At 41.8% G+C, this 12334-nt stretch overlaps 1 protein-coding gene across 2 annotated transcripts in view; it reads left to right on the forward strand.

The window, feature by feature from the left end:
- Window positions 1–12334, forward strand: part of LOC122669182 (vacuolar cation/proton exchanger 2-like) — a 73374-nt gene that overhangs the window by 18556 nt on the left and 42484 nt on the right. For both annotated transcript variants that reach the window (XM_043865874.1, XM_043865875.1), the window contains exons 8-10: window positions 10019–10135; window positions 10226–10279; window positions 10600–10716. In XM_043865874.1, coding sequence (XP_043721809.1) covers window positions 10019–10135; window positions 10226–10279; window positions 10600–10716 — 288 coding nt within the window. The remainder of the gene's footprint in view (window positions 1–10018; window positions 10136–10225; window positions 10280–10599; window positions 10717–12334) is intronic.

Here is a 12334-nt window from a genome sequence, read left to right on the forward strand (position 1 = left end):
GCTCTCTCTCTCCTCCAACTTTCCAAGGGCACTTTTGGGATTTGACTATGGAGAGATTTAATTTGGAAAATATTCTCTCATCTATGGAAGGTTGAAAAGTCAAAGATGCCTTGATCTCATTGCTTGGAGAAGACACCTACAAAGAAAAGGAAGCACAAGTTAGAATTAGAAAGTTACTTTTAAATAAATAGAAGGTTTATGTATCTAGGATTCTTTTCTCTCCCTCTTTCTATTTTTTTTTCTTTTTTCTTGGGATTCAAGGCAATGTAAAGGAGGAAGGAGAAGAGAATATTTCTCCTACCACTTCCCTCTTCTCTCTTCTCCCTTCCCCCTATAAATACCCCTTGCCCTTTGGGTTGTAAGAAGTTAGTTCTAGTTCAATTTTAGTTCAACTTTAGTTAGTTTTAATTCAGTATTTTTTTTTTGGGTGAATAAATAATATCATTACCGAAGAGAAGAAAAGAAATACAGAGGGCCCCTAGGGGCAAGAAAAACACATACAGCTAAAGCCTCAGCTAGGAGAGGCTGAAGAAACAAGAGAAACATTAGAGAGGCCCCAGGAGTCAACAATGAGCCTGTTCCTTGGGGAGTCTAAACAACTAGAGGGGGGGGGGACAAGAGATAACTTTGCTTTAATCTCAAAGGAAATGGAATCCCAAATCTTTTGGTAAGGACGAGAATTGGAGGTCCATTTCCTGATATTACGCTCCATCCAAATATGGTTGATAGTGGCACAGAAAGCCAGCCTCTCTACCACATCACAAATAGAGCAGCCAGTGAAGGTCATATCAACCCAAATCCATCTTCAGAGAAGGGGAGAATTCTTATACGGACCGGCCAAGACTTGAGGAGGATGCCTTTCCAAATAGCAAGCATGTAGGGCACTCAAAGAAAAGATGACTCAAGTCTTCACATTATTCCAAAGATAGGCAAAGCAAGCGTAAGAGACTTGGATCCGTGGCTTCAAGAAAAGCCTCGGGTTGGGAGACGCTTGTTGAAAACCCTCCAAGTCAGAAACAGTGCGAGAGAATGTGGTGCTTGAACCAAAGAAACTTGCGCCAAGGTACCAGCTGGCCTTTCAAACGAATGTAGTTCCAAGCTTCCTTAGAAGAGAAGAGGCCAGATCTGTTTGTTATCCAAAGAACACAATCTCCTCGGGCAGTAGGCCTTCTTGGAATAGAGGGGAGCTCACTCCAAATAAGGCTAAGAGAAGTGCCAGAGGGTGGGGAGCCCAGCCATCCTGATCAAGAATATTAGCAACCAAAGATAGCCTGTGAAGACCCATTGCATAAATGGAGCGGAGAGTGACCTGATGGAGAAGAATCCTCGAAGGGTGCCAATTGTCCAGCCAAAGGTAAGTGGAGAGACCATTACCAACCTGGGACCGAATGACCCGAAGCACAAGGTGTCTGCTAGCAAGATTTTTACGCCAGACCCAAGAAGCATTAGAGGAAGGGGAAGCCGTCCAGATAGAGTCATTTCGAAGAGGACCCGAATAAATCCAGTCAACCCAGATGCTTTTCTTCTTAGAAGCAATCTTCCAAATAAGCTTGATGATACCCGCAGTGTTCACCTCTTTGATTCTTCGGATGCCCAGCCCACCTTCCGTCTTAGGGAGACACACAGCGGCCCAGCTTAGGGGATGGAGAAATCTAGAGGAATCATTGCCCTTCCAGAGAAAGGAGGCCATGAGAGTTTCTAAGGACTTGATGGTGGCCTGAGGTAGCCCATAAATCCCAGACCAATAGATATAAGATGACTCCAATACTGATTTGATAAGGATTAACCTGCCTGCATAAGAGAGAAGTTTGCTTTTCCAAAGTTGAAGCCTTTTCCTGATCAAATCAAGCATAGGAGTGCAATGGTGAGCAGTAAGCCTGGCCGGGATTAGAGGAATACCCAAGTACTTAACTGGAAGCTTGCCCTCTAGGAAGCCAGATTTGGCAAGAAGAGCTGTTTTCAGAACCTCTGAGACTCCAGCCAAAAATATAAGAGACTTTGAGGGGTTGATGCGGAGACCCGAGCGCTCATGGAAATGCTGAAGGCAACTTAAAATGCTCAAGAGAGGCGATCGTGGCCTTTGAGAATATCATCGATCGTCTCGCAAAGGCCGATGAGTAACCTTAATGGCTTTACACTTGGGCATTGGCAAAATAATCTGCTGATCAGTACAAATCTGAATCTCTCTGGATAGGACTTCCAAAGCCAAGGTGAACAGGTAGGGAGATAGAGGGCAGCCTTGGCGAATCCCCATAGAAGCACCAAAATAACCCGCTGGGCTACCATTGACCAGAACCGAGAACTTGGGGGAAGAAATGCAAGAGCTAACCCAATTTACAAAAAGTAGAGGGAATCCCATCTTAGTCATCACCTGAGTAATAAATTCCCACCTAAGAGAGTCAAAGGCCGTGTGAATGTCAATCTTCAAGAGGAAGGAGGGAGAGTGATTTTTCCGATCAAACCCTCGAATTAAATCATTGCATAAAAAGATGTTGTCCGAGATATTCTTGCCAGGGATGAAGGCTGTTTGGTTGTCATTGACCAAGCCATCCACAACACCTTTGAGCCTACGTAATCTTTGCTATGAACTTGTAGAGGAGATTGCAAAGGGCAATGGGCCTAAAATCATTCATGGCAATAGCACCTTCCTTTTTGGGGATGAGGCAAAGAAAAGTATTGTTGATCCTAGTAATTTGACTAGGATTTAGGAAGAAGCTTTTGGTGGCAGCTACAAGATCAGATTTGATGATATTCCAAGCGGCTAAGAAAAACCCCATGCTAAAGCCATCCGGGCCCGGAGCACCATTGACCTTGAGAGAGTGAATAGCTTCCACAATTTCCTCTTCTTTAGGAATAGAACTCAAAGAATCAAGAGAGGCCTGGCCAATAAACTTGTTGAGCAACTCGGTCCGAATGGGGGCAAGATTCTCCGAGGACTAGAAAAGATGCTCTGGAAGGCCGAATCACAAATCTTTAATATCTTTCACAGAGTTGACTAAGGATCCATCCGGCCGGGCGAGCTGAATAATGGAGTTTGTGTTAAGCCTAGCTTTCACCGATCGATGAAAGTAGGCCGTGTTTGAATCTCCCAAATCCAGCCAAGTGATCCTAGATTTTTGCTTAAGAAAACTTTCTTCCCTAGCCAGCAAGGAGGAGAGCTGAGAGGAGACTTCTTTCTCTTCAATGGCCAAGGAAGCATTAAGAAGATCAGACTGTAGACTAGACTGTATGGCAGTAAGCCTTTCCTTACACTCCAGGATTTGATGAGAAATGTTGCCAAAAACTTTGATGTTCCAATCTTTAAGAGCAGCCTTAACATTTTTGAGTTTCCTAGAGAAAGCAATTAGAGGAGCAGAAAAGGCAAAAACAGGCTTATTCCAGGCATCTTGCACAACAGAAAGGAAGTTTGGGTGAGGGGACCACATGTCAAAGTACTTGAAGGGTTTAGGGCCAAAAGAGGTGAAAGGCTGAATGGCTAAGGAGATGGGGGAATGATCTGAGATGTCTGGGTTATCAAAAGAGGCCTGAGAGGAAGGGAAGGCTGCCAGCCACTCTTCATTGACAAGCATTCTGTCCAGCTTACAGGCGATGCGATTGCTTCCAGCCCTCTTGTTGCTCCAAGTGAGTGGAAAGCCTGTCCATCCGAGGGCATCGCCCCCAAATCATCAATGCAATCATTAAAGGAATTCATAGCCTCCAAGTCCATATGGTCCCCACCCTCGCTTTTCATGGCTGAACCGATAATGTTGAAATCCCCTCCTAACCCCCAAGGCGAGCACCAACTGGGAAGCAATAGACCGAGATCAGCCTAGAGGACAATCCTATCGCAGGCGTTAAGAGCATAAACCACATCGGAAAAAGGAAAAATGGCCGTGCAATCGAGAGAACATGGCGTGCATGAACCGAGAGGAGGCGGAAGAGAGGGAGATGGAGATTCTCGCAGGGGTCCCATAAAATCCAAATACGGCCGTTGGTGTGATGAGAGTAGTTTGAAAGAATCGACCAACCCGGGGCAATAGAGCTGATAATTTTGGTCGAATTAGGCTCTTTGATATGAGTTTCAAGAAGGCAGCAAAAACAAGAATGAGTGGAACGAATACGAGAGCGAACAGCGGATTGCTTAGAGGGAGAGTTGAGCCCTTTAGTGTTCCAAATGATGCCACGGATCATTGAGCAAGGGGGAGGAGAGGCAGCGAAGACTTAAGGAGCCTGGTCAGAACAGCCGAAGACCTGGTTTCGCTATGGTGACGGCGCCGGTATGAGCTACGAAGGAGGGGGGTGGCAGCTGCAGGAGGAGGGTGTAGGGGAGACACACAGGGAGCAGTGGCGGCAGCTACAGGCCTATCGGGTGAAGAAGACGAAGGAACAGATTGGGTTGGAAAAGGTCCAAGAAGAGAGAGAGGGCCCGACCGAAAGGAGAAATTGGGTAGAATTTGGGTAAAGGGCGAAAGAGCTTGACCCGACCCATGAGAAGACCTGGGTAAATTTTCGGAAGGGTGAGAGGGGGCTAAACCCGACCGAAGGAAGCAAAGGGGAGAGGCCGTCCGGAACGCCGGACAAGGGACAAGAGAGGGGGCCCACCCATAGTTGTCATGGCGTCGCCATGGCGTGCGCCGAGAGGGCTGCATGGCGACCTACGCCAGGCGACCCTCTTTGATTTCTTCTTCCCGACTCTCTTTCCCTCTTCGATTTCTTCTTCTGTCTTCGATTTCTTCTTCCCTCTTCGATTTCTTCTTTCCCTCTTCAATTTCTTTCGATTTCTTCTTCGATTTCTTCTTCTGTCTTCTTTCCCTCTTCGATTTCTTCTCCCGTCTTCTTTCCCTCTTCGATTTCTTTCGATTTCTTCTTTCCCTCTTCGATTTCTTCTTCGATTTCTGAATTTTCTTCTTAAAACTTGAGAAACAATAGAGAAAAAATAAAACATGGCTTGAGTATACATCTATTAACACATTAAAAATAGAGAAAATAAAAAATAAAACATGGTCGACATGCTCGCCATGGCAACGCCATGGCGGGCGACATGTCGAGCAATCGACGGACACCCTCCACCGACTGATCGCCGCGACGCTGCGGACAACTATGGGCCCACCAAGTCAAGGCCGAAGAAGTCTCGACGAGGGGGTTCAAAAGGTTCGCTGAAGCCAAAAGGGGGTTAGCATCGCTAGCAGACAAAGACTCTAGGGCACAGGCTTTTGAAGTTGACGAAGGCTCAAAAGCACAGACAGAAGAGATCAAAGGATCAGTAGAGGATTTGAGAGCGCACGAAGCATTGGGGGGAGGAGCAACAGCTCCAGAGCCAGAAGAGGAAAGATCAAAAGAGAAGCCCTCTGCCATACGAGATCTGCTCCGAGGTAATACTGTAAACTGGGGCTTCTCGGGGCAAGAGAGAGGCTCTGACCCTCTGCGCCTTCGGCGGAAAGCATCAAACGGCTCCGGCATCGACCAACGCTGCTCCTTCAAAAGCGGACTGGACAATGGTACTTTCCGGCCAAGTCTTCTTCTTCCAACGCTGATTCCGGTAACGGAGCCGAGATCTACCACGGGCGGGAGATCGAGCAACAGCGGCAACAACAGGTGTTCGAACGCAAGGGGTGGGGCCAGGGCCACCATTGCTGGCGGGTACTTCTTTTGCCGAGGGATCAGGAGCATCACAAGGCTTTTCCAAAGGAGAGCAGAGGTGGGAGTCGTGCCCGAAGACCTTGCAAGTCAATTAATTAGTGAAATTTCTTTTTCTCTTCTTCTAGTTTTTGGCTTTCTAAGTTCTAGTTTGATTTCATGCTTTCAATTTCATGGTTGTAATGCTTTTGATTCATGCTTTAATTTTATGTCTTCAATATGGTTGTAATAATTCTAGTTTAGTTTCAAGCTTTCTAGTCTAAGTTCCTAAGTTGATGACAAGACTTGGAGATTTAGAAGAGGAAGCCATGCAAGGTTTGTTCAAGTATCCAGGTTTTTACTCTCTAAACTCTTAAACTCATTCTCCCTCTCTTCTTCCATCTCATTCTTCTTCTTCTTCTCCCTCTATTTCTTTTATTTTTTTTATGTGGTTGTGGTTAGATGGATATGTGTTAGGACGCCAATTTAATTCATACCAATTTAATTCGTTAGATGCTTATGAGTTAGGATGTGTTAATTTGTTAGTTTAATTAGTTTAATTTAACACTTTAATTTGGTTCACTTTGCATACTTTAAAGTGAGTAAAATAGGGTGGCGTATATCTCCTCGTGTTCGACCCGTAGCTACGATTGACCCATACGCTTGCGGTATTATTTTAACTTAAACAACTACTCAAGAGTTACATGGTTATATTTAATGAAAATCGTTCTGAATTGTTCTCAATTTTTTGTGCTTTTGTCGCTGAAATTTATACTCAGTTTGGTGTTTATGTGAAAATTTTACGAAGTGATAATGCAAAAGAATATTTCTCTAGCCTTTTTCAGCATTCATGGCTCAGCATGGTGTACTGTATCAGTCTTGTTCTGATACACCTCAACAGAATAGTGTGGCAAAACGAAAGAATCGAAATTTAATGGAAGTTACTCATTCTATGTTGTTTGAGATGAAAGTTCCTAAGATTTTTTGGGCAGATACTGTGATGACAGCTTGCTACCTCATTAATCGTATGCCTTCTTCTATCTTGAAGGGAGGGATTCCTCATTCTTTACTATTTCCTACTGAACTATTGTTAGCATTACCTCCTCGTATTTTGGGTTGTGTATGTTTTGTTCGTGACCATCAGCCTGGGTTGTCTAAATTAGATCCCAAGACTATCAAGTATATTTTTCTAGGTTATTCCCGCACCCAGAAAGGGTGTCGTTGCTATTCTCCTGTTTTGTATAAATACTTTGTCACGGCTGATGTGTCAATTTTTGAATCCACTCCATATCATGCTGATCCATTTGATACTTCTGAGTTAGATGATACCTTTCTTGTTTATATTATTCAGTCTCCTTTGCAACAGGTGCCACCGCCTTCTTTGCCACAGGGTCTTGCTCTTCGTCAATGCCCTCCTGGCATCCATGTTTACCGTTGGCAACCATTGGTAGCTGCTGCCCCCCCTGCTCTTTCGCCAATTTATCCCTTCCTCTTCCACAAGAAGTCTTGCAGAGAGTCCTCCTCCAACTGACCCTGTTATTTCAGATCTTGATCTTCCTATTGCTAAACGGAAAGGTATCCGTAGCTGTACTCAACATTCTATTTCTAATTATGTATCTTACTCTGGTTTGTCATCCCCTTTTCGTTCCTTCTTGTCCACTGTTGAGGCCCATCCTCTTCCTATATCTATGGCTGAAGCATTATCTAGTCCAGGTTGGAGGACAGCTATGGAAGAAGAATTGTCGGCTTTAGAGGTGAATCACACTTGGGATCTTGTTCCGCTGCCCCATGGCAAGACTGCTATTGGATGTAGATGGGTCTATGTTGTGAAGGTGAATCCAGATGGTTCTCTTGCTCAGTTAAAGGCCAGACTTGTTGCGAAGGGTTATGCCTAGGTGTATGGTGTCAATTATTTAGACACTTTCTCAGTTGTGGCCAAGCTGGCCTTTGTTCGTATTCTGATCTCTCTTGCTGCCTCCCACCATTGGCCATTATTTCAATTAGATGTCAAAAATGTTTTTTTGCATGGTACCTTGCAAGAAGAGGTCTATATGGAGCAACCACCGGGGTTTGTTGCTCAAGGGGAGTTTGGTCTGGTGTGCAGGTTGAAAAAGTCCTTGTATGGACTTAAACAGTCTCCTCGTGCGTGGTTTGGTCACTTTACTGAAGTTGTTCTCCAGTTTGGCCTGTCAAGGTGTGGTGGTGATCACTCTTTCTTTTACAGACAATCAGGTGCGGGGAGGATTTTTCTAATAGTATATGTTGATGATATTATCATCATTGGTGATGATACAGTGGGTATCATGGACTTGAAGTCATATCTTCAACAGAAGTTTTTGAATAAGGACTTGGGGAAGTTAAAGTATTTTTTGGGAATTGAAGTAGCTCAGTCTCAGAAGGGAGTCTTTCTTTCACAAAGAAAGTATGTTTTGGATTTACTGAAACAGGTATGCTTGGGTCCAAGCTTATTGACTCTCCTATGGATCACAATGTAAAACTTATTGCTGAAGGGGGAGATGTACTTGATGATCCTGAGAGGTATAGAAGACTGGTGGGTAAGTTGAACTATTATTTGATAGTTACCCGACAGATATTGCCTTTCCTGTTAGTGTGGTGAGCCAATTTCTCTCATCTCCTCGGACCTCTCATTGGGATGCGGTTCTTCGAATCTTACGCTACCTCAAGAAGGCTCTAGGTAAAGGGATAGTATACCGAGATCATGGTCACAACCGAGTTGAAGGTTTTTCAGATGCTGATTGGGTAGGATCTCCAACTGACCGGAGATCAACTACACGCTGCTGGACATTTGTTGGAGGAAATCTTATGTCTTGGAAAAGCAAGAAACAAAGTGTTGTTGCTCGTTTCAGTACTGAGTCAGAATACAGAGCTATGGCTCACCTGACATGTGAATTGATGTGGATACAATAGCTGTTAATCTGAGTTGGGTTTTAAACCTTCAGTTCCCATGCAGTTGTGGTGTGATAATCAGGCAGCAGTTCATATTGCTTCTAATCCTGTGTTTCATGAGAGGACGAAGCATATTTAGATTGACTGTTACTTTGTCCGTGAGAAGATGCAGAATGGATTGATTAGTCAAAGTCATGTTAGAACTGGAGAGCAGCTGGCAGATGTGTTTACCAAACCTTTGGGTAGTGGGCGAATTGTTTGTATTTGTAACAAGCTAGGCATGATTGATATATATGCTCTAGCTTGAGGGGGAGTGTTAGAAGAGAGCTATAATAGAGAGCTAATGGGTTTTGTGATTAGCGCCTAGCGCTAATACCGAGAGCCCCCTTTTTCTGGTGTTTTTCCTATTATGCCCCTAACCCTATATATCCCTTTGTATAGGCTTATTATTGAATTGAATAGAGCTCACGATAGTGAGAGTTCTCTTCTCTATTCTTCTTCTTCTCTTCTCTGATTTTTAGCAACCTACACCTCGCAATATTGCCGGATTCTTCATCCTTTACTTCAACTGGGATGGAAAGACAAAAGGATGTACACACGTTTATTTGCCAAAGATGGACTGGAATTATGAATGGGCTTGTTTGTTTCCGCGTAATCTTGATAAAAAATTAACAAGCACCATGTTATTATCATAGTTCAATATCTTGCGATATATCGGTATCTCGGGCCTACCGAGATATCCAAAATATCCGAAATATATCAAAATTTCGCCGAAATATGGTATTTTTTTTGTCATTTTTCGGCACTCCATCTCGATGGGTTTTTGGCCTTATTAAGGCCTGATACTTTATGTATACCCTTATTTAAGCTAAATAAACACATTTAAACCTTCATATTGCAAAAAAAATGAACTCAAAGTGGTGTTTTGGGTTTGCACCCTTGATTGACTGTATACGGTCGGACCCTGATGTATAAAATAGTTAAATACATATTGTTTAAGTACTAAAAGACATAATAAGAAATTTAAACAAAGTAATGAAACAAAAATAAAGTAAAATGTAGCCTTTAGTTTAAACTTTAAAGTTTAAACTCATAAAGTCATAAGTGCATAAGTCATAACTCATAAACTTCATAATAGTCAATAGTTCAATACTCAATACACAAAATATTTCTACGAAATTTACCGAAATATACCGAAATGTACCAAAATTTATCGAAATATACTGCTCAATACATAGTATTTCTACGAAATATACCGAAATATACCAAAATATACCGAAATTTCTACGAAATTTGAACTTTTTTCATTTCGGAAGCCCATCTCGTCTCGGTAGTGTCGAAATTACCGAAATTTACCGAAATTTTGTACCATGGTTATTATATATAGCATGCATCCAAAATATGAAACAACTCCTGAATGTGTTTGATTTGAAGCTCTATCATTTCTTTTTGGATGTAAGAGGCTTTAGGTTCATGTAAACAATTAACATTCTGATCTTGTAACATTCCTTTTCAGGGAGCATCTGATTCGTTGAATATGCCAGTGGCTTTTATTAGCGTAATCCTGCTTCCCATCGTAGGAAATGCTGCTGAGCATGCTAGTGCAATCATGTTTGCCATGAAAAACAAACTTGTGAGTTTCTAAAATTGTGCAGTCATCCTATTTTTCCCAATTTTATTCTATGCCTTATTCTTCTTCTTATTTGGGGGTGGGGGTATCCAGGACATCACTCTTGGAGTTGCAATTGGGTCATCTACACAGATATCTATGTTTGTGGTAAGACCTTCAAAGCCTTTGTAGTATGTTGATCTTAATGTCGTCCACCAAAAGCTTGAACTAAAAAAATTGATGGTCAACTTTTTTTGTTTTTGTTTTTTATTATTTATTATTATTTTTATGTTATATATGAATTAATTGTTCACGATGGCCTTATATTGGTATATGGTAAAGTTCCTTTTGAGAATAAAAGTTGTATGTATTTGAGTTGTTTAAGATTTTTTTCCCCTTTATGAGTAGTTTTAAATTTTGTCAGATGAGAAAAGTTTATGCTAGGGGGGTGATATTATGGGCTTATATTTCCTATGTTATCAATGCAGATTCCTTTCTGTGTGGTTGTTGGTTGGCTTATGGGCCAACCAATGGACTTGAATTTTCAGCTCTTTGAGACTGCTACACTCTTTATCACGGTTCTAGTAGTGGCATTTATGCTGCAGGTATGTTCTCCAACTTTTAAATCAAACACAACTATGCTATGGCTTATTTCAGTTATGTCTGAAATGCCACTGCATTATAAGTTGCAATTAGAGCTATAGTGGACTCCAGGCGGGTATGCATGTTTGGCCCAAATTTCTCCTTTATTTTGCTGGTATGGGGATGTCTACTAACTCTGTTGAATGATACTAGTGTGGTTCCCTATTAAGAGTACCCAACCTCACCAGAACTGATCTAGAGTAATGAAATACATTTAGGATCTGGTTCATCCAAGAATAGGATATCCTTTGCCAATATTATTATAAAATTTTCAGTTATTTCCTGTTTCTGTCGCCAACAGTGATGGAAACGATTCCTTTTCTGTAGCTTATATCTGCTACTGCAGTTTGGTTAGTTCTAAAACTAAGCAGACAAAGCACATGAAAGCAATATCTCCCTGGCAGAACCAAACAAAATCTGAAAGAGATCAAGGTTTCTCCCCACATCGAAACAGAATATATATATATATATATATATATATATATATATATATATTTCTTTTCTCTTTGGCACTTTAGTTCTCCCTATTTCTGAGATTTATCTCACCACTTATCCCAAAACAATCCCTAGTATCGCTTCTCTGGGAGAAAAATAAAATAAAATAAAAAGCAAAATACTCTTTCGCCGCTAAGGCAACCTGCAGAACTTCTTACTTTCCTCCCCAGTTTTTGAGACAGATTCCTCAACCAACTCATTTTTTTTAAAAAAATTTTCCGCCAAATCCTTCCTTTGAGATGGTATTCACCCATGCCATGCACAGGATTTCTTACACCACATGAAATCTGGCCCTTCTTTAGTGAAATCTGAGCTTTCAAAACAAAGCTTTCCAACAAGTCCAAGATTGCTAAAATCTGATTTATATTGAAAGAGTTATGTACTGGTCAAACTTAATTCGGTGTGCACGAATGCTGTCAAAATCCAGTTGCGTTAGAAAGTTTGAAAATTGCACCTACCGCCGAAAATCTAGTTTTTGTTCTTGAACTGGGGGGGTGATTTTTTTTTCTTTTGGAATTTTATTTTTTAACTATTTTTATTGGATTCAAATAGAGGGGTATTTGCTTATTTATGAATAATATCTTAAGTAAATGCAATATCATTTAAGGCATAAATAAGTGTGTTTGTCCTGTGTCTGTCCTGGTTTCTAGCATAAGTAAGTGTCTGTCCTGCTTTCCTACTAACTGAAACACTCCTATTTGGACTTAGTTTTTGCAAAATCTGATAGTGCCATTGTGTTTAAATGGCCTAAAATAGTCTGAATACCAAGTTTTAGACCCAAACTAGGTCTAAAACCCACCGAGATGAGGCTTCGAGTCGAGAAAAAAAAAAGTGCAACAACTCGGCGAGATCTCGCCGAGATCTCGATTTGACTCGATTTTTCAAAGGTCCGAGTTGGCACCGAGACCCGAGTTTTCGAACCTTGGTTCAGATTAGGAGGATGAAGACCAATGCTTACTCTCTTCTGTCACACATTGAGCCTAAGACAGTTTAAGAAGCAAGTAAAGATGAAAGTTGGGTGAAGGCTATGGATGAAGAATTTAATCAAATTGAGAGAAACTTCACTTAGGAGTTGGTCCTAGGCCA

This window comes from Telopea speciosissima, chromosome 7, assembly GCF_018873765.1.
Source record: "Telopea speciosissima isolate NSW1024214 ecotype Mountain lineage chromosome 7, Tspe_v1, whole genome shotgun sequence".
In the NCBI taxonomy this organism is placed as follows: Eukaryota; Viridiplantae; Streptophyta; class Magnoliopsida; order Proteales; family Proteaceae; genus Telopea; species Telopea speciosissima.